Here is a 25,623-nt window from a genome sequence, read left to right as displayed (position 1 = left end):
GCAAATTATGCCCAATGCAATTGCTCACCACCCGCTGACCAATGCCCAGCCAGTCCCCGAGCAGCGGCCCCCCCGGCCAGCTTTCCCCCAGTTTATGTACTGAGCATGATGTCCCATGGTATGGAATGTCCCTTTGGCCAGTTGGGGTCAGCTGTCCTGGCTGTGCCCCCTCCCAGCTTCTTGTGCACCTCCAGCCTTCTCAGTCGGTAGAGCATGGGAAGCTGAAAAGTCCTTGGCTAGTGTAAGCACTGCTTAGCAACAGCTAAAACATCGGTGTGTTATCAACTTTGTTCTCATCCTAAATCCAAAACACAGCACTGTACCAGCTACTAGGAAGGAAATTAACTCTATCCCTGCCGAAACCAGGACACAATGGCATATAAATAAACTTATTAGAGTTTGTTAACCTTCCATACTGGAAAAAACAGCAAAAGTATTTAATGGCTTCCTCACAATAACGACAAGGAAGGAAAACATAGCTTTTTGTGGGAATAACAGCAACACAAAATTTGTAAAGATCAATAAAGTGGAAAAGCTGAAAACTCAGTTGGTTGTACTACTTACACAGTAGACAAAGCTGGGAAAACCCCTTGAGATTTAGTACTAATCAGTGTGGAATGTGTAGGTTCACCAATATTTTAAAGCATTTGCAATTCAAATGTAAACACTGAATAGGTTTTGCAAGTTTGCTGAAGTACACTATAGGGATGTTCTGGGACATTGCAACGCTGCTATTTCTGCTTTTAGCTGTTATGTGCTTCCTGAACACTTACCATGGCCTATAGTGACTCTTCATGTCTCAAATGTTATTGGAGGAGCTCACTTCTGAGATTTGGCAGTGCTTTATGCATATCTGACACTTTCCAATGTAGATATCAAGCTGGGGCGGGTGGAATTAAAAAAAAAAAAAAAAAACAAAAACATACAACTCTTGAGCAAACCAAAGACCTATCAAAAACCCCACACTATGTCAGAAAAGACCTAATTCCTTCACTGGCTGAAACAATGTAAATTGCAAAGAAATTCTGTAACAAAGGCACAAACAGCAAAAAAGCTCTTCTTTCCTTCCAGAAGGCGGCGAGAAAGCTCCAGCATCCAATCGGCCCTGACAGATTGTCTGGTCACGCCTTTTGTTTTTCCTCCCCCCACCCCATAATAGCACAACTTCAAACAGGAGGGACACACTGTATGCCACCATGCGTAACTGCCCATGGTTAAGGCGCACTGCAGGGAAGCAGTACACATTTTTTAAACTCACTCACACCGCAAGAATCTTTTTCTGACTGCTCTAACCGTAAGATTATTATATTACAGCTGCCATCACCGCTGTAATTTGAGTAGGAAAAAATGTAGCTCTTGCTGCCTTTAAAAAAAAGCAGTGGTAGCACTCTGCCTTCAGGAGTGAGTTTTGGATTATAGTCAGAGCAGGACTGACTTCAGCCTGAATTACAGGGAAAAACATAGCCATACCCCACATCCCTTTGCAATATTTAGTACTCATAAGCTCAAGACTGCTCCTTATCTAGTACCTGAGTCTTCTGAATTGCCATTCTGAAGCAGCATTCTCCCTTCACACTGTAGAGGATGCAAAGATGCCTACCTTGGGTTCTAGTTTTCAGTTTGAGGTTTTAATCTTGTAAGAATGTAAGTTCTTTAAAAGATTTGGTCTTATCTTTCCTCTCTATAAGTCCATTCTTACATAACTCTGCCTAATTAGACTAATGGAGTTTCTATGGATGTGAAATCTGATCGTCTAACACCAAGTAAAACTACATAAATAAATTTAGTCAGAGCTTCAAAACACCTTAGATAAAGGAAAATTTCAGTATTACAAGGTTTTCATCAGTCTATTACTATACTAAATATACTGGTATTCTATCTTTTTTATTAGAAGTGACACAAGTATGCTCAGATGTTTTGTAAGGATCTCCAAAGTCTTTAGATACACGGGATGTCCATCTCCTTAAAATAGTTCTCTTGGAATAAGATGTGTATTCAAGGAAATGTAAATTTAGAATAGTCTTAAAAGAAAGCCCATTTAAGCTCAATCAGTACACCAATACAAAACACAGTATCTGCAGGTAAAGTTATATGGAGGGGAAAAGGAAAAAAAAAAAGTGTGGCATACACTAAGCTGCTAAATTACTTACCATCCCAGACTTGTTATGTTACAGACTCATTTACTTCTAAGACTTGAGATGCTTCCTGAAGTCTGCACCTTCTGTAAGAGGTACTTAGTGAGGGTGAGATGGTTTCTGTGGGAAGGCCTTCTGGAGGAGCTGCCTAAGGAGAAGTATGCATGTCTAAACCCTGAAGCACACTGCTGTTACCTGGGGGGGGGGATCTGATGGGCTTAAGTTCATGTTGGTTGTGTGGGTTAAAAAAAAAAAAAAAAAAGAGTCCAAAATGGGAAGACTGGGGTACAGAAGAATTGCACAGGACATTACTGCATTACATTGTGGAAGAAAGTAAACAACTTCACAGTTCAAAACAAGTACGTATTCTTATTTTCTGATAAAGAATTAAACAGACCAAGCAAAACTCTGTCTTCCAAAGTAATTTGCCAGTAGTAGAATTTTGTTGGTCAACATAAGAATGCAAGAATAAACTAGACATTTTGTCCAGAAATATAAAGCTAAAGGTGTATCAGTAATAGACCTGTACAATCTTTGTTCTGAGTAGCTCTTACAAAAAAGCTTCAACATAACAAACATGACTGCTTACCTGCAAAATTAAATTAAGAACTCTTCTAAATTTTAGGGTTAATTCAAGTAGGTATGATGCCATTTTAAACATATATTATCCAGACATCAATATAATAGCTGTATTTGGAGATCACTACTATCTCTAAGAATTGCAAAAGCAACTTTTCCCTCTCCCAACTTTGCAAAGCATAACTATGATGCAGCAATCCTCACCAGTCGAAAAACATGTAAAAATTGAAGGTAAACCCTTAGAAATTATTATACACATGAACTCATTCCAAAGAGTGAAATCAGTTATAGATATACCAGCATCTGTTGATATTTATAGGACTGTACTTCATACCAAGTTTCCTTATTGTGACCACCTCGCTAAGCTTATATTCTTAGTAAAAAACCCCCAAAACACCCTCAAAAAAAAAAAAAAAAAAAGCCAGACTTGCATGCAAAAGCAAGCGGGGCACCATTTTGCACCCTGTTAAGATGTACTCCTCCCCCAGCCTGGAGAATTTCTTCCTGATGATGGGAAAGAATGAGAGCTCTCAAATCTTCTTTAGATAGCTCCAGAAGATTCAATGACCCACTGGCACCTTTTATAAAGCTTAGAGACCACCTTACAAATAACAGACAGCTGCAAAGCGCAAACATAAAGGAAAAGAAAAAAAAATAACCCACCCCCCCCAAAACAAACAAACAAGCAAAAAGCACAACTCCAAAAGAAAAACGAACTAGACAGAGCTACCCACACGCTGAAACGCGGGACACTATCCCTGACCCCATCCCCAGCACTTCACCCTCCTACCCTCAGCCCAAGACGGAGGCGGCACCTCTGCCATTGGGCCGTGCCGATTGGCTGGGCGCTGCCGCCGCGCTCCCGCCAATCAACCTTAAGCCCCATCCGCCACCAAAGAGGCGTTTAAGTCTCCGGTGGTGTTACAGCGCATGCGCTTTGCTGAGCAGCGCATGGGTGCTCGTCTTCGCGCCGCCATTTTGTCAGTGAGGGGTGAGCGGAGGCAGTGAGTGCTTGGTTGTTGGGCTCGGTGTCGGGATGGTGTAAAATGACTGTGCTCTGGCGGTTATGGCTCTCACGCGTCGCTTTCACGCTTGTGAGTGATAAGGAAGCTGCTGCTGAAGGGTAGCGGTCTTCTCGGGTCTTGCTTGGGGGTGGTAGCGCCCGCCCGGCGGTTCGCGCGTTGTCGAGTTGAGCCCAGTTCTGCCCTCTGCTCCTCTCAGGCGAGCGCCGACTGGGGCGTCAAACAGCCCAGGTCAGAGCTGCTGCTTTGGAGGGCTGCGCAGATACCTTAAGCTGTCGCTTATGTCCTGCATTTCGTTGCATTTAAAAGCCCTTTTATTATGCTGTAAGTTTGTTTGTATGGTATTAGTGCATGACAGAATGTAGATTTTGATGGCTGAGGCGTTGCAAACAAAAATAAATGTGTGACCTCTCTTGCTTAGAAAGTAGGTGGTAGATTATCTGTAGTGTTGTTCTTCTGACTGGTGTGTTTTTTGAACTGCTGCAAAGAAAGAATGGGCTTACCATGGTTTTAGGAAGGTGGATTCAGTTTTGTACTTCGTTTTTTTTAAATCTTAACATTGTAATTAAACGGGGTATGAGGAACTCTTCCAGGGTGTGTTTGTTGGGCAGGAGAAGTAGTACAAGATTTTAGTTTACGTATATTTTTCTAATGATTTTTCTATCATCTTTCCTTGTAGAGAGATGCAGAGCTCTTACTAAGAGGGCTGAGGTTTCTAAAGGTCTGTTATGAATGAGTAAGTCCTAACTGGTATGTAGGTGAGTAAAAAGCAAAAGGTAGTTTTGTAAACTGCAGAAATGTGACTGTATCAGCGTGATGCTGTTATTTGGGCTGTGACAAAGGGCAAGCAAATGTTGATGCATAAATTGTTTTCATTTGTTATGTGTTTCTGCAACCAGGGGTTTGTTTCAATGGGGAAGAAAAAAAAAAAGGTGCCCAAAGCATCAGTGGTGCACCTTCAAAAGTTTGATTCAGCCTAACGATCGAGTGTTTCTTCCAGGCAGGCAGAACCCTTTCCTGAAGGCTGTTTTCCTTCATTAAAAAACACCAGAATTCAGCTTTCTATTTTATTACAGGGAGAAGTGAAAAACAGGGGGGCTTGTTAGGAAAACATTTGTCAGATCGGGATTTGGTGGTACTTTAACTGGGAGGTTTTTTTGGGTGGCTGGTGGTTTTGGGGTTTTGTTTTGGGTTTGGTTTTTTTTTTTTTTGAGAAGTCATGTATCCTTCCTCCTCCTGCCCGAGATGTTCTGGTAAGCTTTACAGTAGGAGTGCTCATTTATTTGTTAATTTTAATTTTTTTGTGGAACTAGAATGATAGGGGTCAATATTTACTCTGAAGACAGATTATATGATCACTAGCTACTTCATGTATGCTTGTGATAAAAACTACTATGGCAGTTCTGTTGAAGATTTTTTGCAGGCTGAGGAAGATCTTGCTCTAATGACTTGTAGTTGAAACTGAAAGTTTCAGCTTTACATAAAAATTCATAAATCAAACATATGCTTTGTCCAGTCTATCCTTATGTGCTTATCCACTGTCTTTGCATTTGACAGATGTGTTCTACCCCTAATTACTTTGTTAGAACAGCAGTTTATTTCATAGAATTGCTTGATTAAATTGTGGGCATGCATAGCCTTTTTAAACAATGTGAAATCACAGATCCATTGACAAATTTGAATGGAACTAGAAGCTGATCTTGAAGACCAGATTATAGATGAAGGTCAGAGAAGTATCTGAAGGGTTTGAAGATATTTAAACCGTCAGAATCGGAGTGTTGAGATGTTGAGGTGTTAACACACCTGGTGTTAGTTGTTAACTAACAATTGTTAGTTGATGGGCAGTGCAGAAATGTTGGACGTAGATAATGTGTTCTGTATGTCCTTGCAATTATGGAAACTTGAAATATGCTACAGCTATGCCTGATAGTGTCTAGACAGCCAGATTAAGTAAACAGTAAAGCACAGAGCTGTAAGATGTCATTGATTTGAATTGATTTGAAGAAGTGATTTACACAGAAAAAGCAGGGTGAGTAGGGGAGGAGTCCTTGGTCATTCACATATTAAAAAGAAAGAGAAACAGATGGGAAATACTTTTGCAGGTAAATTCTCCCTGTAACGGCAAGCCTAGTGCAATGAAACACTGAATTGGACCTCCTTTGGACAAATTTGCAGTTAAATTTATTGAATGTAAGTAACATTTGTGAGATGAGCAGAGGTTGTATAAATGGCATGAATTGCTTTCCAGTCTTGGTTTTTTTGAGCAGAAATACTTTTCTTTGAGAAGAAATACAATTATCTTCCTGGTCATCTGTCCTGTCCTGTTCCGCATCCCTGCATGTCCGTGTTGTGGCGTTCCCTGCCCCCCCGCCCCAGTTTTCTGAGATAATCTTTAATTGTCTGTGTTATTCTGGGAACAGCTTTCTGATTACGAATTGTTCTCAAGTGATAAAATTAGTCTAGCCACAAGAGCAAGTCAGAGGTACTTTTTTTCAGATATTATCTGAACATGTCTTTACAAAGAGAATTGTGTCAAGTGTATCCCAGTTGCATAAAACATGACATTGTTAAATGTTTAGTATACATTTTAACCAGAAGTGTGATAATATGCTGTTAAAGCATTTTGAAAACAAATTTCATGTAAGGAATTAGTTGACAAAGAAAAAATACAGAAAATTATCAGGCTGATCTTATTCCTTTTCTTTGCAGATAGAATGGAATCTCTGACTCCCTCACCAAACATAGATATGAATCTGAAGATAACTCGTATAGAATGCCGTCCTGAATGCTTGGTTATAGTGTTCCAGGGTCAATACAAGGCAGGATGTGAGCTTGACTATTACATACTACAAAATGAAATACAACGTGTGTTCAAAGTAAAAGATAATATTTCCGTTGGTGGATCTTGTTTGGTGGAAGACACAGAAGGAAAATGGCATAGAGGAAGAGTTCTGGAAAAGAGAGAGAATATCTGTGAGGCTTTTCTTATAGACACTGGGCAAGTGCTAGTTGTTGAGGAAACACATCTTGCTTCTGCTTGTAATGAATTGTTTCAGCTGCCTCCAAAGGTGGTTTGGGGTGTTTTTGCAAGCATACTTCCTCTTGGAGAAAAATGGGGTCCAAAAGCCATTAACTATTTTTCATCTCTGGTAGGATTACAGATTACGGGTCATGTGAAAGCTGTTACACCATACCAACTGTTTATTCTAGAAGTACCAAAGGTCATTAGTGATGTTCTTGAACTGCAGTTAGGAAAATTTATTGATGGAGATTCATTTTGTCTTATTGTAGAAACGTTAAGAGTGTTTCCCCAAGAAATGCTAGTGCCACAATTGTTGCAACAGAAGTATCCAGTCAAAGAGTTGCTTACTTTCAGTAATTCTGAGAAACCAACAGATTTTTGGCCAGTTCCAGATGATCTCTTTCCATGTCTACCTGTTGGCAGTAAAGAAAATGTAAAAATAACTGTTGCAGTAAGCCCAAATAAATTTTACTGTCAGATTCAGAAATGGCAGAAAGAGCTGGAAGATCTGACAGGAGCTATGCATTTGTACTATGAAGCTATCAGTACAGAAAATAATAAATCTTTTGATAGTTTAGGGCTACTCTGTGCTGCCAAAAGGCAAAACGGACAGTGGCATAGAGGAGTGATAAAACAGCTTCTCTCTGACCATGTGGAAGTCTGGTTTATGGATTTTGGCAATATTGAAGCTGTGCCATCTAGTTGTGTTCAGAAACTTAAAGTAGAGTTCATGGCATTACCAATGATTTCATTTCCATGTGCACTGTCTTGTTTTGGTAGTCAGGATGAAACAGTAATAAAAAGTCAGCTGAAAGAACTTATACGGGCCTTGATAGGACAAACTTCTGTGTGTGTCCGTGTTGATTTATTCAATGACATTAAACGCTTGTATTACATTACGCTGCAAAATCAAAATCTTGGAATTAATGCTAAGCATCCAGAAAACCTGAATGACGCAGCTGCATCATGTGTCTCGCTTTCGGAAACAACAGTCACGAGTATTGCTGTAACCTACAAACCATGTGATGGGAGATACAATTCATTTAAGAATTGTACTGGAAATAAGCGTACAAAAAACTGCTTACCTGAATGGGATATTTCTTTGTCAAGCCACTGCAAAAGAGTAGAAATGCAAATGAATTCTTTCCATACTGCTTTTGTGGTATATGTCATAAATCCATCTGACTTCTGGATTCAAACATGTGAATATCAGAATGAATTTCAAGCCTTGATGAAAAATATTGCAGATGCATATAACCCATGTGGAGCTGATGAAATGGTCCTTAAAAACCCAGAACCTGGATTGCTGTGCTGTGCCCGGTATAGCAAAGACATGCATTATTATCGGGGTGTTGTCGTTGAAGTGCTTCATGTAAATATTACTGTTTATTTTTTGGACTTTGGAAATACAGATACAGTACCCTGTTATGATGTGAAAAGATTGCTTCCTGAGTTTTCTGATTTACCAGCTTTAGCTATGTGTTGTGCACTTGCTTATACGTTTCCTGTTGATGATGTGTGGGTTAAAAAGGAAACTGATTTCTTCAAAGACATTGTGTTTAACAAACTACTCCTGCTTCATGTCATTGGAAAGCAAAACAACAAGTACATTGTTAATGCGCAGTATAAGAATGGTTTGCAGCAAGGAAATGTTGCCACATGTATGGTTCAAGCTGGATATGCTGAACACTGGGAAAAGACACCAGATTCTGTTCTAAATTCGGCAAAAAAAAGTCAAGCCCTGAATCGCCAGAAATTAAAAAAAAAAAAAGTAAATGCACAGAGCATCTGTAATATTCGTAAAAATAAGGAAATCTGTGGAAATGGAGAGAGATTTCGGAAGGAAAAATCATTAAGTGTGCCTTCAGTGCTGAGAGAATCTGTTGTGCTCTCCTGTTTTGGAAAAGGTGCTATCTCTAAAAGCCATAAATCGGTACATGAGAAAAGATTATTTTATAAAGAGTTTGTGTTTAAACCAGGAGCTGTTTTTGAAGTGGTGTGTTCTTACATTGTTTCCCCAGCAGATTTTTCATGTCAGTTGCAAAGTAAACTGTCAGAGCTAAATAACTTAATGGAACAAATTCAGACTTACTATAAAGAGCATACCAGTCCTTACAAAACTGGACAGGCTGCTTGTGTTGTTAAATGTCCCAAAGATGGGAAGTGGTACAGAGCAACTGTTTTGCAGCAAGTATCCACAAACGAAGTTGATGTGGTTTTTGTAGACTATGGTTATCAGGAAAGAGTTTTACTTAAAGATCTTCAAGCTGTTCTTCCAGATTTCCTAACTCTGGAAAGTCAAGCATTTCGGTGTGGACTTAAAGATGTATCCTTACAGATTGACTCACTTAATTGGTCTGAAGAAGCGCGTAGACATTTTGAAGACTTCATTTCTGCTTCTAGAGGACCACTGACTTGCATCATTTATGCTCTTATTCTTGTAAGCCCCAACTGTTTATGCAATATAGTTGACTTACAGACTCCATTTATTAGTGCAGAGGAATTCCTCAGAGAACGTGGTCTCACCCAGTCTGAATATATTGGTCTGAGAAACCTTGCATCTTTGGGTTCTCTGTACAGTTTTTGCTACTCATCTTTTAATATGAAAATTGGAAGTGAGGAGGAGGTTTATATAACTCACATACATAGTCCTTCAAAATTTTATTGTCAGCTTAATCGAAACACTGAAACTATAGAGGCATTGATGAAGAAGGTTAGTGTCATAAGTAAAATGCCAAATAGTGCAAAATACGATACCAGCAATACGCGATTATGTATAGCCAGATATTTTGAAGATGGTCTCTTTTATAGAGCTTTGGCTTTTCCTGTGGAATCGACATCCTATCTATGTGCTGACTTTGTAGATTTTGGAAATAAGAATATGGTAGAGAGAGACCAGTTGATGCCTATTCCAGACTCTGCCACTGACCTAATATTCACACCCATGCAAGCTATTAAATGCTGTCTGTCAGATCTTAGGGAGACAAAAATTCCAGCAAGTGTTACTAGATGGTTTGAGGAAACATTCCTTGGTAAACTGCTGAAGGCTGTAATTGTATCCAGAGAATCAGATGGACAGATTGTTGTGGAGTTGTATGATGGACAGCTCAAAGTCAGTCAGAAAATTAAAGAAAAAGTATTGGAGGAATTGGCACTGAAAAATCATATGGAGGAATTTGTTGGAAGTAATGGAAGAGTGACAACTCACATGGAAGATGACAAAGAAATTAATAAAGTAACTGTTAAAAATCCTGAAAGAGTTAAATTGAAAACTAAAGTGAAATGCCAAGTATATGATAAGTATTATCAGACAGATATTGGACAGAATTTTGGAGATGAAGAGGAAACTGCATATAGCACACAAAAGTTGTGTAGTGGGTCCTCAAAACCGCTAACTTTACAGGACAGTCAAGAACCAGGTTTTAGAAATACTGTCAGTGCTGTTCTGGAGCACAGAGAGGAACCTCTGGTTGGAGAGCCTGCTTCTCTCTCACTCTGTCATCCTGCTTTAAATTCAAAGGAAATAACTGTAAATGCTCTCTCTGAATCTCATAATGAAAGGCTAAATTATACAGGTCAGCAGCAAAGGAATAACGAAGATAGACCTAAATTAATCAGTCTTCCTCAACATGATATTCAGGTGAATTCTGAAGTAGCGGGGTATATTTCTCATATGAATAGTCCGTCAAGTTTCTATGTTCAGCTTGCAGAGGATGAAAACTTAATAATACAACTAGCAGAAGAATTAAATGAAAGCATGGTGAATATAGGTCATGAAAATTGTATAGATGAGCTCATGGTAGGGGATTTCATTGTAGCAGAGCATGACACTGATTGTTTTTATTATAGAGCAGTTACTAAAACTCCGCAATCAGGAAACTCCTTTGAGGCAGAGTTCATTTATTATGATAATACAGCAGTTGTAAGCCCTTCAAAAATCTGCAGGATTCAGAAAAAGTTCTTAACTTTGCCGGGGCTTAGTGTTCATTGTTTCCTTAGGAGAGTAGGAAGTGTTCCTGATGAAAGCTGGACTAACAAAAGTACTTCCTATTTTATAAGCGAAATAAATAACAAGCCAGTCGCTTGCAAGTTCTTACAGCAACATGGAGAGCGTTGGGAAATAGATGTAACTTGTGATGGAAAGTCTGTGTCTAATGACCTTCTGCAGGAAAAAGGCAGGACAAGGTGGCAAAACACACCAATGCATAATCAGGAAAATAGGCCAAAACAAATTCCGGTTACAAATGGTAATCCTCAAGATAGAAAGTGTAGGAATGGTTTAGGTGGTCAAAGTAAAACTAAGGCTGTTAGGATGAAAAATAGTTCCAAAACACCCTTAAGTGTCCTTCCTCAAGATCTAAATTCTGGACAGGTAGAAGGAGCAGAAGTAATTACTATTTCAGAGAGTGGAGAATTTCATGTACAGTTACTTAAAAATTTGCAAATATTACATGAGTTAAATGTAATGCTTGTCAAAGAAGCACAAAGAAGTGATTTGTTTAGAGTGGATGACATTGAAGAAGGATTGGAATGTATGACAAAATCTGGAAGGAGCTTGAAGTGGTATCGAACAAAAGTGATAAAGAAATTTGTCAGGGAAAAGTTAATGCTAGTTTTTTTCATGGATTATGGCAAGTGTGAGATGGTGTCCTTAAATAATGCAAAGATGCTCAGTGATGAGATTAAAAGTATTCCTAAACAAGCTGTGTTTTGTAAATGGGTTTGGTTTAAAAAACTGAAGAAAATTCAATTTGTCCATGTAGTAAATGCACTCCTGGATCGTGAAATAAGGATCTTGTTTTTGAGATATTTGGAACCCTCTCATATCTGGGAAGTAGATATTTTAATAGGCGAAATTCTGCTTCAAGAGTATTTGAACCAGCTCTTAAGTCGTCGTCGGACTATTGTTGGACCAGAAAAGTCCGGTAATACAGACTGTAAGGAGTTTGATACATCATTCAAGATAAATTCAGTCACATGGACACTGCTGCAGAGTGGCAGAAGGTATCCTGGGTTTGCAACTGCAGTTACTGATCCTTCAAACTTCTGCATCCAGTTTGAAGTCTTATTTGATTGCATGAAAAACTTGTCTTTGCTGCTCTCTGACCTTCCTGATAACTTGCCAGCTTTGCCAAAAGAACTTGTGGCTCCTGGTGCTAGCTGCTTGATCAAGCTTGGACTGGAAGCACAGTGGAACAGGGCAGAAGTTAGTGAAGTAACAAGTCAGTCTGTTGTTCTTAGGTTTATTGATTATGGCTTTCTGAAGAGCATCCCTTACTCTGATATCCATAAACTTAAAGTTATTCCAGAAAGTCTGTCTTATTTACCACGCTTGGCACACTCTTGCTCTTTACATGATACAGTTCCTGCCAAGGGGGAATATTGGAGTGATGAAGCCAAACTACTGTTTCAGAAGCTTCTTAGTAAACCGGGTCTGATACTTCATTTTAAACACTATGGCTCTGAAATGAAATTAGAGGTGGATGTTCTGTACGAGGAGAACAATCTAGCTCATGCCTTAATAGCTGCTGGCTATGCAGTCCGCTCTAGAAGTAGGTGCTGCCTCATTCCAGTTGGCAGAATTAAATCAGAAAAAACAGATTTGCAGCCTAAGTGTCCAAATTCTAGTTACTGTGCTTCCCTTTGTGAACCAGATTATAATTATGATGAGAAATCTTATTTTGCTGACAGAAATAAAAAAGTGAAACAAAAAAAGTATCCGAGGCGTAGGACTATCTGTGATAAAGTTTCAAATAAGTCTGGTAAAGTGGGTGCTGGAATATCATTAACAAAGGATCTGAGTTCATATAACACTGAAAGAAAAGAAAAGCTGCAAAAGGTGGACCATACTGTGAAGAAGTTGGGTTTTTTTCAGCATTGTCATGATAAGAAAAGTAAAATTGACTTAATACAGAGTAAATCTGCTACCAGTAGCACTGGTTGAGACGCGATTCTGATGTTCCACAGTCTAGAAAGACACTGTGAAGATACTGTCAAAAGAATTACTTGAATAACAAGTAGACGGTAGTTAGGAAAGTAGTAATTCAGTGCATTAAAAAAAAAAGATACAGTTACTGCACTTGATATATTTTTTTTTTCCTCCAAGATCTCTTGTTATATTTATTTAGACAATCATGTTTTTGGCAAACCTTTCTCTTAGAATGCTTTTACAATTCATGTGCATGTATATGTAAAACTTTGCAATAACATCTGGTTTACAGTGTTGTCTCCTTGTTTTGGATGCTCAGAAAACAAAGATGCCAAGCATATTCTTGTCTTTGTTTCTAATTCCAAAGTTCCCGTGTGAGTATCTTTTGTTAGGAGAAAGTTTACTAACAATAAGCCAGAATCTTCGTTCCCCATTTATGGAAGAAACACCCATTCAGTTGTTTTCAGTTAGCTCTTGGTGTAAAGATGCCATTGACCTGTTCAAGGTTCTCTTGGTATCTGAGTTGCATCACAATTGGGGTCGTTCTCTCTGCTGAGTGTGCTTGTTCCCCTGATCTCTCTCCTCCATCCTCCCCACCCATCTGTCAAAATGAAGAGAGGAATTTTTCTGTGCGCTTAGTCTGTTAGTATCTTGAAGGGAAATATTCAGAGCCTTTTCCTTTCCTTCTTTGTAGGAGGAGGAAATTTCAGGAGAACTGAAAAGTGATGATATTCTGTATATGTCTTAGAACTTTTTTTTTTCCAGTAAGCATTCTGAAATTATAAGAATTTGTCACGTTCCTCTTTTTTTTTTCCTCTCTTTTTTTTTTTTTTTTTTTAATTTCCCCACCACCACCACCTTCCTCAGTTGTTTGGACAAAGATAAAGCATGAAGAGGCCTGAAGTGTGAGGGGTTTTCTTTGTATGCCCTGTGATTGTTTGAATTTAAATGAAAAAATGAATACGTCCCTACTGATAGACAATGCATCTAATGCATCTCTGTATGCAAACAAGATCTAAGAACACTCCCCGCCCCCCCCCCCCCGATATGATGATGTGTTTAATTCCTGTGAAAACTTGAAAGCTTTATGTGGAAAACAGAATTTAATTTTTTTAAAAGGAGAGACACGTGTCCAGGAAGTTTGAATAAATAAAGAGAATGCCAGCTGATCTTACAAAGTTAACTTTGCTGGTGAATTATTCAAAAAGCATGCAAATATTTTCAACATACAAGTGAAAGATGCCCATTAGTACCAAATCAGAAGATGCATAAGATAAAATTTCTTAAGTAAACACTAGCTAAAGTATCAGAAGTGTTACGTTAATGTATTGATTAAATAGAGGGGTTCTTTGTAACCATTTGTGATTGTTAACTTTTTTATATTGCAACATTTTATTATATTATTGCAGAATTTGAAGTTTTTCCTAGTTAAAATTATAAGCTTACCTGGCATGTTGTTAATAGTTTGACATGCTGCTTGCTCTTATGATAAAACGCAGAGGTTGTACTGTGCAACATTACTCATGTTGAGCGATAACTTTACATTTATTTCACTGGGCTACGTTCGTTGTAGTGCCAAGGAATACTTGATTTTCATGTAGAGGCACTGACACTTAAGGGTTAATTAACTCTGATTCTAACTTCTGGCTATCATTCAGTTGGAACAACAGGTGCTTGGGTGTCTTTTCTTTTTAAAGATCATCTGGATACCCTAAACCCCAGTCCTGTTGGTGTAGTATTAATACACAACTTGCATATTTTAATTTAGGGTGGTGGGGGTTTTTTTGCTACTGTAAAGTATATTGTGCTTTAACTTGTGTGTAGTTGTCAAACACTGCTTACTTAATGTTACAAAATGGAGCCTGGAAATGACAGATGATTAAGAAAAAACAAACAGTTGTGTGTGTACTATTTTTATGTTCTGCAAATTGCAAATGTTAGATTTATTTGCAAGAATGTGTGTTTTATTTTCAACTCATAATGAGTCTAGCTTGTGATAGTAATTCCTTTTCTGAAGGTCTGATACCCAAAGTGCTTAAGGTAAAAACTGGATAATTGAAAGTATTTTCAGGATTATGCTGTACCTGTAAATACAGAGAATGTCTTTTGTTGCCATTGTTGATACAGATTTTCAGAAGTGCTTTATAAGGTTATGTTACGATTGTTAGATGAAGTTGCTGGGATGTCTGGCTATGGATTTTTATTCCTAGTCTTCTTTCTTTGGTGTGTACTTCCCCTGCCCCTAAATTAATCTGTAACACCATTTTTCTTGTAAGTAGGAGAGGCTACACTTGTAATGTAGTTGAAAGAAATTGTCATTTATTTAGGAAGTCTAGGTGTGGTTTTGTATTTGTTTTTGGACAAGCATAATTCTGAGCAAAAACACTACTTTGATTTGGTAAAATTTAATTGGAAACTACTGTTTATCATTCGGTTGTATTTCCAAAATGTATTTCTGTATTTGTTTATACTGTGTCATGGATTACTTTATTTTTTTTTTAGTCCATGAAAGTGACAGAGAACCAGTTGCATTTGTTTGGAAATAAAAATGTTCCCATGTATACTGATGTATTCAGTATTCTGCCTTTTTGTTTTGAATAATAAAATGCGTATCTTCTGCGTGTAACTTGCTTTGCCTAAGTCATTCTGAGTATTTTGAAGCTTTCTGTGACCTTTTTGGTTGGTGAATGCATTGGAAGAAATCTGAAGGTACCTCAGTATGTTCTTTGTGGGCCGGTGCCAAGGAACAATCCTTGCCCTCTAGGCCAGCAGCTGTGGAGCGGATCTACTTGCACTGAATCGAGGTTCGCTTTTGAATGCTGTACAAATGGCACAGGCATTCTGCCTGCTCATTTGTACAGCTTTCTAGATGAGATGCATGCCACGCTCAACCTTCATCTGCTTTGTGCTGGTCAGAGGTACTCTCACTGGCACGCTCTGTAAAGGCAGCCAGACCGTGTATGCCAAATAGGCACACTGTTACAATAGCGTTACTTGAAACGTTTTTAGATATGTATGCAGTTACTTTGAGAAACATTTTCCGTTATTTACTTTTAAAGATGTGCATTGCTGAACATTTAAACTGTATTGAAAAGATTATTTAGATGTTCTTCTAATGTTCTGGCATTTTACAATGTTCCATAAAGCTTACCTGATACTGGAGTGGGGGGAGGACTTGTGTGTAACTTCCTCTATTTTGTTTTCCCAAGGGAGCTTTGAGATGGTATAACTGTACAACAACATGCCCGAGTTTTAGCAACTTACCATGCAGCGTTAGTACCTCTTGCTGATTTTGCTGATCCTTTCTGGCTGATTTAGGAGTAACCCTATACTACCTGTAGAAGGAAATGTGTTCAGACCTCAGCCAGCAGAAATAGTGGGCCTGAGAGAAGGAGATCTGAGATCATTAAGGATTCATGTAGGAAGAGAGGCAGAGAATGAAAAGGTTTCGCTGGAGATATGGGATGGGTGGTTCAGGAGTTGTGAAATGGCTCTCTAGTTATTGAATGTTTGTGTAGGCCAGGAAGCATAGAAGTTTTGGCTTTCAGGTAGAAGTTCAGGTTTCAGTGCTAACCTAGTGTGTGAAGATTTTTAAAATTTGCAATAAGAAGACGGGGAGAGTAAATATGAGCGTAGAGCATGAAGGAGAGCTCTTAGAAACTAACAAATGATCATCTATTCCATAAAAGCAAACTTAGGGATGAAAAGACCCTCTGATGTTGCTTTTAAATTACCTTTAATATCTGCAGAGGATTGTATATGTATGCGTGTGTGTGCTTTGTTAGCTGCAGAGCAAAGTCTGGAGGTAAGCTTCACCACTGTCCAGTGGGAATGGTGCTTGAACAAGGTATAATAACCTTATTCTTTTTTTTTTTTTCCCTGAACCTGCCTTTTTGCTGCCCCTGTGCTGCCTTGTCTTTGCCCACACTCCTCCCAAATGAACAACCCATCCCAAATGACTTTTTCTTCATTGGTCCTACATCCCTACCTAGATTTGGTATTTCTGACAGTGTTACCTAAGCAGTCTGGGCCCTACATGGTGTTACTGTACAGTCACTTAGATGTCAGCAGCCTTGTACCCCAAGACTGCCTTCTGATTATTTGGTTTGTGCTGCTTACATTTCATTTACTCTATATGCTTCCTAGAGAAAATTATCCGACATGGTCTTTACTCTTCTACCTAACTCTAATTAAACACAAGCAGTTTTTTATGTGCAGTTTCCAATACCAGAGCAACAGAATAATCTGGTTTGTGTTCACATGGTATCTTCACCCCTCAATAGTATTCATCACCTTCCCAGTTCCCATCAAAGGCCTTAGCTAATTAAGAGGCTCAGTGCTCTGGCAGGAGCATTTGCTCATACCTGGTGATCCAGGTGGCATTCTTAGCCCTGATGGTGGAGAGAAGAGGCTGGGGGAGGAGCACATTGGTCCTGTGGATTAATACCTGGTTCTGCAGCTGATGTTATCGACAGGAATTTTGTTTTTATGACAGCAGAACCCCCTGAGAATTGAGGACTGCTAGGCAGAGACAGGATCCACTTGACAAAGTGAGGAAAGAGCATCTATGCCAAGAAGCCAGCCGATGTGGTGAGGAAAGCTTTAAACCAGGAACAATGAGGGTACGGAGTGTGACTTGCAGTTAAGTGAAGAAATGGTGGATGAGGTGGAAAGAAAAGGGTGCAGTGTGGTGGGAACAAGAGAGACCTCAGGAATACTAAAACAGTAGAAGGGAGGCTACGTCAAATATGTGTATACAAATGCATGCAGCCTAGGATATAAGCAGGAGGAACTAGAGCTGGAGTTCAGATTTGCAAGGGATGTCAAAGGCTGTAAGAAGAGAACTCAGCCCATACAGGTCCATGGGACCTGACAAGCTAAATCCAAAGGTGCTGAAAGAATTGGCTGATGTCCTTTCATAGAGAATAGGGGAGATTCCGTATGTTTGGAAGAAAACAAATGTTGCACCCATCTTCAAAAGATGCCTGAAGGACAATCAGGAAACTACAGGTTGGTTAGTCCCACTTTGGTACCTGGGAAAAGCATGGAACAAGTCTTCTTGGAACACATTTCTGGGCACATGAAGGAGAACTAGGTGATTGGTAATAATTGACACAGATTTACCACGGGTAAATCAGGCTTGACCAACCAGAGGGGAAAACAGTGGACACCATGTACGTTGACTTCTGCAAGGCTTTCAACATTCTGCCACAATATTCTTGTATCTGGGGTAGGATGTTACTCTCTGGATGGGTCAGGAACCGGATGGGTCAGGAACCAGATGGGTAAAAAGCTGTTTGGATGGTTGGGGTTCAGAGCATAGTGGTTAATGGGATATGCTCTATCTGGAGGTTGTTAACAAGTGGAGTACTGCAGGGGTCTATCCTGGGTCCTGTCCTGTTAAACATCTTTATCAATGATCTGGAGGAGGCAATGGAGTACTCTCTCACCAAGTTTGCACATTATACCAAGTTTGCACATTGTACCAAGTTGGGAGGACCAGCTGATACACCTTGAGGGCCACAGGCTGCAATGCAGAGGGAGAGGCTGGAGGAATGGGTCAGCAGAAACATGACAAAATGTAATGGGGACAAATGGCCATAAATTGAAATAAGAGGTTTAGACTGGAAAGCAAAACCTTTTCAGAATGAGGACAGTCAAGCACTGCAGAAGTTTGCTCAGAGAGATTGTGCAGTCTTCATCCTTGGTAGTTTTCAACACCCAACTGGGTAAAGTTCTGACAAACCTGGTCTGACCACATAGCTAACTCTGCTCTGAGCAGGAGGTTGACCAAGTGAACTGTAGACGTCCCTTTTCACTTGAATTATCCTGTTACTGCTGCAGCTACCTTTCATACCTTAGTAGCTTCCAAAGCCTTGCTTCTGGAACAAAGCACGTGAAAGTCCCTAAATCTTACTTTAGCACATGGTTAGCCAGTTTCATTCAAGCCATGTCCACTACCAGTTTAAGTGTAAATGGCAAATGAATGAGGACTACGTAGGTATTCTGTCTGGCTTTCTCCAGCCATGGTTGGAATCTTCCACTGAGGAAAGCCTTCTTTGCAAAACAGCTTCTGTTAATCTCTCTCCAAAAGAGACTGTTAGGACAGAGGTGCCCCAATAGGTTGAGGTACACAGAAAGCCTGTCAGCCTGCCAGGTGGTTTATGTCCCTTTAAATACTTGAGAGGTAGCTTTGGGAATAGAAGCTTAAACTACCTCCTTTCTCTCATCTCTTCCATCCCCTGCCCCTCCCTCCCTCACCAAGGTGTTTAAAAGCATCTCCATGCATTCCTTTGCTGTATTACTCATCAGTGTACTTGGCTCTTTCACCAACTATCTGTAACAGTGTGCAGGGTGCTCATACGTTGGCTAATTGTGTAAATCTGAAGGGATAATTATTCTTGAGAATATGTATGCTCACCTACTCATTGTCTCAGACTTGCAGTCTTTCTGTAAGAAATATTTCTATAAGAGGAGTGCAAATATCCCTCTTACATAAGGTAATGAGGGAATTTTTAAGACACCTGCTTATATGGCTCTTACAGAAATGCTTACCAGTAAGTTTGGTGTGGGTCAGTGATCTTAAATGTTTTGCCACCCAATGTGATCCATCACTGTTTTATCTGATCTCACACTCCATGCCATAGATATTAAAGGCCTGTGTCGGCTATGTTTTATAATTTATACATTGATATAAAATATGAGGTTCAATGGAGACACTGCAGAGCGTATATGCTGCAGAAATACATGGAGGTACGAGAAGAGGGGAGGAAAGACTTCTTCCTCAGAAAGTCAAGGACTTGTTTGTAAGTGGGGGGCAGTGCAATCTGCCAGGGAAAAAGTGTCATGATACCCTTTGAGTACTCCCCGGGGGAGCAGGGATTCCCAAAAAACAACAGCTCTGCTGTTGTTATTACAGTAGCTCTGCTACTGTGAAAAGCTTTACTGGCTAATTTGAGAGTGGGAATAGCAGAGACTAGGAAAGCTGCTCCAGTTACAGCAGGGAATGCTTTTTAGCATGTGTGGGGCAGCAGGAAACACTTGACGTGAAAAGGAGTTTGTGATATTAACTTAACTCCTCTTTGGATTCATCCAGAAGGCGTTTGTATGGTGGCAGTGCCTCTTAAAGACACATTGCGATGAGCTCCTGTCAGTTTGCAGGAGGCTGCTTGTTTTTGATGAATCGTGTGTGAGGTGCACTGACATCTGGTGGCTCTGTGCACGCAGGCATGGCTCCTGGCAGGCCTTTGCAGGGTATTTACCCCTTAAATTGCCTTCAAGTGATCATCTCTCTGCCTTTGTGCTGAGAAAAGGTAAAACGTTAGAATAAGCAGAGTGGGGGGAAAAAGGTTGGAGATGCTGTTTTAGGGGAGGCCTCATATAAGAAAATGTTTGGTGGCAAATTCCTGATTTCTGTGGATACATAGATACTGTATTTGTGGACTGGGTATTCAAAAGCACTTAAAAATGCACATTCCCGTTAATGCCCAGTGAATTTCTATTTCTTAATTATTTAGACACATTTGAAAATCTCGGGGTTTTTATTTCTTTCTCTTCAAGAATCAATTTTTTTCTATAATAATAAACATTGTGAAAACAAAATAATGAAAATATTTATTCAGCTCTGAACTGACTTTAGGGACAGCTGTCTTGATTCCTGCAGATTTAGTAAGAAAGTTTCTAGGACTACCATGTCTAGATCTGCATAATGAAGGAATTAAAACTGTGATTGCAGTGTAATTTTTAGTGAGCAGTAAACATTAGTAATCCAACTGGGTGACCCTGAAATATAACTAGACCTAGTTCTGTGAAATTATTTTGCTGCAAATAAAAAGAAATGGAGTAAAAGTGGGGTTTAAATGGGTTTAATTTTCTTTTTTTTGAACTTTAAAGGAATACCAAGGTGTTAAAAGAGAAAACACTATTTGACAGACTTTGATTCTGATTAATTCCTTAGTGTTTAATCACCCTGATTTCATAGGAGTTTGAACTTAACACATAATATATGATCAAGCTCTTTAATTATGTTCATTTTCTTTTAAGCCATGGAGCCATTGATCTCCTCTAATCTGACATTCCATGTAATGTGGAATTTCACTTACTTTTGCATTAAGCCAGTATTCCCCCTTCTGTCTCCAAGGGTTCAAACCTTCATCTCTCATTTCCCACCTTCAAGCTATAAGCTTGCTGCTCACCCCCTTGAAGCTGTTTTACTGTACAAAAAGTATTAAAGAGCTGTGATATGTGTCTCTCTCTCTAGCCACAGGAGTCAAGTCTAGGAGCTAGACAATTTCTTGGGCAGGGGGAAACCTATGCTCCAGTTTCTCCTCAAAGGAATTCTTACGCATTTTTATATGAAACATTCATTGATGAAACAACTCTGGGAGCAGACACTAGGACTTTCATAACCCAGTTGTGTTCCCTGCATTTTGCACCCTTTGTTTCCCCTAATTAATCTTGGATCCTTTTCTGCAAAGCAGGACACCTTCAGCAAGAGAGATCAAATGACTGATAGCTCTGGCATTAAAGCACACACCTGACAGAAATTAAAAACAAAAATAGGAAAAGAAAAAGAAAAAAACCAACACCTTTGGTCTGAAATAGAGAATTAGCTTTGCATTTTCTTCACTTGGATTGAATGCACCAGCCTACTTCAGGATAGAGTGTATCCTCCTTTTGTGTTTTAAAGGATAAAGCACATTTGAGTATGAGACAAATTAGGCTTCTAATTTTATGAGGAGCTACAGGGCTGTGGATGAGTGGATGGAAGAACCTACCTGCAGCATAAGTTGGCTAAAGAAGGGTGGCATCTCAGGTGCCTGTACTCAGTGTTTCTGGTTGGCTGGTCTGGTTTAGGCATTTCTCCCTGTGGACTCGTGAATCATTTAGAGCATATCCTGAAACATCTGCCTCTTGCTGTCGTGTGGGCTGTGGAATCTGCTCTGATAACCAGACTGAAAAGTTGATTGAAACTTAGTATTCCTTATTTTGTGCTTAATGAGAAGTAATGCCAAAAAGTTTGCGGCACTCAATCCAGCAAAGGACTTGGGCAACATCTAATCCTTGGGTTTCCTGTCCCAGGCACAGAAACTTTGGGGAATGCCAAGGCTTCCTGTAGACTGTATGGGGAAATGTCTGGCCTCTCAGTGTGGGATTTAAAACAAATCTACATATTGGACATGGAAAACCATGAGGATGAGAATGTATTCTAAATTTTACATCTTTCTAGAACCAGGTGTTTTATGCGGAGTGTAAGTAGGCACTTCTCTCCATGCAGTGTCTTTCCCTGAGCTACACGTCTACAAATAGCTCATTCAACACAGTGAGTAATCATTCATAAAACATCCACCAGTGTAGTGGTTTAACCCCAGCCGACAACTAAGCACCACACAGCCATTTGCTCATTGCCCCTCAGTGGGATGGGGGAGAGAATCGGAAGAGTAAAAGTGAGAAAACTTGTGGATTGAGATAAGAACAGTTTAATAGGGAAGGCAAAAGCCGTGCACGCAAGCAAAGCAAAACAACAAATTCATTCACTCCTTCCCATCGGCAGGCAGGTGTTCAGCCGTCTCCAGGAAAGCAGGGCTCCATCACGCGTAACGGTTACGTGGGAAGACAAACGCCATCACTCCAAACGTTCCCCCCTTCCTTCTTCTTCCCCCAGCTTTATATGCTGAGCATGACGTCATATGGTGTGGAATATCCCTTTGGTCAGTTGGGGTCAGCTGTCCTGGCTGTGTCCCCTCCCAGCTTCTTGTGCACCCCCAGTCTGCTCGCTGGTGGGGTGGGGTGAGAAGCAGAAAAGGCCTTGACTCTGTGTCAGCACTGCTCAGCAGTAACAAAAACATCCCTGTGTTATCAACACTGTTTCCAGCACAAATCCAAAACAGAGCCCCATACTAGCTACTATGAAGAAAATTAACTCTATCCCAGCCAAAACCAGCACAACCGGAGAAGAAGATAATGCTGTTTTTTCATACATGCTCAGATACTAGGAGTTGCAAGAACAAGTTCCTACTAAACCCATAGCCACAACCCAGGGAAAGCACCTACAGACTGTATGGCATTTCGAGAAAGAACCGTTTTCCTTGTTTCCGAAGCCGTGCAGCAAGGCACCTGGGATTCCTTGTGCAAAAGAAGAAAGGGTATGATTTTGTAGCCTAGCTGCTAGGGCACAGAACTAGAGGGATTAAGATATGTGCTCTAAAACCTTGCTTCTGTGACCTGTTCACTGTTTTGTCCACAGTAGAACAGTTTCAAGAGGAGGGAATGAAAAGGTTCCTTATGCCATTATAACTTGGTGATGGAAGGTATGTTTTTGGACACTCTCAAGCTGAAAACATCTCTCATTTTCTAGGTGAATGATTTAACCATTAAGTTGTTGATTCGTAAGTGTTTGCTACTGTCTTCTCTGGCAACTCCGAAAAAAAAAAAAACCCAACCAGAAAAAAAAAAGGCTAAGAGCACTGCCCCATGATTTATACTAAGTGGTCTCTCAGAGTAGCCTTTTCATAATTGTCCCCCCTAAGGACTAGAAAGTAAGAACACCTGTTTTTTTGATGCTTGGCCCCTAAAAGATGTAGGTTGAAAAAGGCCCACGCTTAGATTCCAACCGGGTGTATGTGAGAGAGGAGCACTGAGGTGCTGAGAGTGAAGTAGTTCAGGGCATGCTCAGGAGCACAGTTCCCAGTGCCTGGGGAGTCAGACAGGGAGGCAGCTAGTAATTGCAGGTGCCTGCAGGTACAGCAGCTGCTGAACAAGGTGTTTTAAATAACAAGTTTGAACCTGGACAGTACAATTCTGCTTAATGCTTGCTGTAAGATTTCATTAAATTTAGTCCGTGCACCCTAATTCATGCTGTTAGTTTTCTTCAGAAATATTTTAACGTATTTTAAAAATTAAACTTACTGCTGATGTTTTGTTTTGTTTCCACCAAAAATTGGCACTTTCTTGTATTTGAGGATGGATTAGGAAGGTTGAGCTAGGGACCACTTTTGAGCAAACTGGACATGCACAAGTCCCAGGGAGGGACATCTGGGGTGGAACAACCCCGTACAACAGTACAAGCTGGGAACTGACTGGCTAGAAGGGAGCTCTGCAGAAAAAGGCGGTTGTATCCAATATCAGATGTTTGTGATGGACAGTGGGTTGAATATGAGTGAGCAGTGCGCCTGTGTGGTGAGGAAGTCTACCCACATACTAGGATGAATTTAATCACTGTCTTCAACTACCTAAACTGAAGGTACAGAGAAAACACTGCCAGGCTCTTCTCAGGGGTATGCAGTAGAAGGTTGAAGAGCAATGGACACAAGTCGCAGCAAGGGAAATTCCAGTCAGATACAAGAAAAAAAATTATTCCCAGTTAGACTAGCTAAGCACTGGCACAGTTTACTTGGAAAGGCTGTGGATTTTCCATTCCTTGGAGATACCAAGCCTTGACTGAACAAGGCCCTGGACAACCTACCCTGGCTTTGAAGTTACCCCTGCTTTGGGCACAGGTTGCCCCTTACAGGTTACCTGTGCACTTTGAGCAGGGGTTGGATCAAATGGCCTTGAGAGGTCCATTCCAACCTTAGTTACTCTTTGATAACTGTTATTTTCTTGGATTATGCACAGTGTATTGTAGATGTATCTGAACTAGTTTTAGATGAATCAGTTTGGGAACGGATGGTTCCTCTGTGGTGCCTAAGAGCTTGGTCCCATTTGGGCAACTGGATTAGTGCTCAATACTGGACTTTATATCGTATTCAGGCTAGCTGGTTTATAGCAACACACATACATACACGATAATATAATGTAGATGTAGTATAGACACACCTAATTACCTCCATCCCACTCTCCAGGAACAAATATCCTTTACCAGAACTATCAATAATAGGGCACCATCATTATGTGATTTAACAATGACAGATAATATACTGCAGTACAAAAAAGCCCTTTCCGTAGTTTATTTCCTTCAAACTTATGTGTCTTCTGGTGTAACGGCTTTTTCACTGCAAGTGCCTTATATGGATATATATGCTTCGGAGTGTAAATTTGGCTGAGGTAAACAGGGCTTATTAATAAACAAGGAGCTTATTTTGTCAATGACTGTTTGTTCCATCCAGGCAGTAGGACTTTGTGAGTGAGTTTTTGCCCCTTCCCTCTTATTTTTCAGGATATTCTTACACTCCAAATCTTTTTCAGCAAGGACATTTTCAATTTAAGGGAGTGGACACTCACCTGACATATCTCCTTGGTACTAATAACCCTAATTTTGGAGTGGGTCACATTTGAAGGATACCTTACAACATTATTATACCTGCTATAGATATATATATATAAAACCAGAGAAATCGTTACTCAGTTTTTACTTTGTAACCTTTCACCAGAATTAAATTCATTTGAAAAAGGAAACCTTGTTGAAATTAGTAAGGTTATTAATGATGGTAAGAAAAATTTTACAAAGATTTACAAATTATTTGTACTATATATATATTATCTATATATTTCTATATATACATGTACATAATTTACAAATAATTTTACAAAGAAAAATTACTATTTACTGTATTTCAAAAAAGTTTTACTATATGAAGTATAATATGATATATATAACTAGAAGTAATAAGTAGAGGAAATTAAAAATAATTTAAACTTCCTGAAAATTAGTTCTATTAGACTGTAGAATAAGTTCCCAGGGGAAGCTGTAGAAGCCTCATTATGTGGCTTATTTAAAACTAGATTAGATGAAGTGCCTGAAGGGAGCAAGCTTGGGCTGTTTCCTGTAAGGCTGAAGGAGATGACCTCAGAGGTATTTTTTTGCTTCTGAATTATTTTATTCTGTGATGTGGTGCATCTGGGAAAGTCTTGTTCATTCTTATATGAGAATGTTTTGTAGGTGCTCCTCTTTCTACAATACTTCTGTGTGATTTTTAAAATAAACTTTTTTTTTCC

The 25,623-nt window shown here is 39.7% G+C and overlaps 1 protein-coding gene across 1 annotated transcript; it reads left to right on the top strand.

Moving 5' to 3' along the window:
* Positions 1–5,900: 5,900 nt before the first annotated feature.
* On the top strand, positions 5,901–13,435 carry TDRD15 (tudor domain containing 15). The gene is made up of 3 exons (XM_076335305.1): positions 5,901–5,926; positions 6,446–12,609; positions 13,382–13,435. Exons 2-3 carry the CDS (start codon positions 6,451–6,453, stop codon positions 13,433–13,435), a joined length of 6,213 nt encoding a protein of 2,070 aa, XP_076191420.1. The 5' UTR covers positions 5,901–5,926; positions 6,446–6,450.
* Positions 13,436–25,623: the final 12,188 nt, after the last annotated feature.

The sequence above is a fragment of the Aptenodytes patagonicus genome, chromosome 3 (assembly GCF_965638725.1).
Source record: "Aptenodytes patagonicus chromosome 3, bAptPat1.pri.cur, whole genome shotgun sequence".
Taxonomy (NCBI): Eukaryota; Metazoa; Chordata; class Aves; order Sphenisciformes; family Spheniscidae; genus Aptenodytes; species Aptenodytes patagonicus.
Note: the sequence above shows the minus strand (reverse complement) of the source record. Positions and strands in the feature narration are given on the sequence as shown.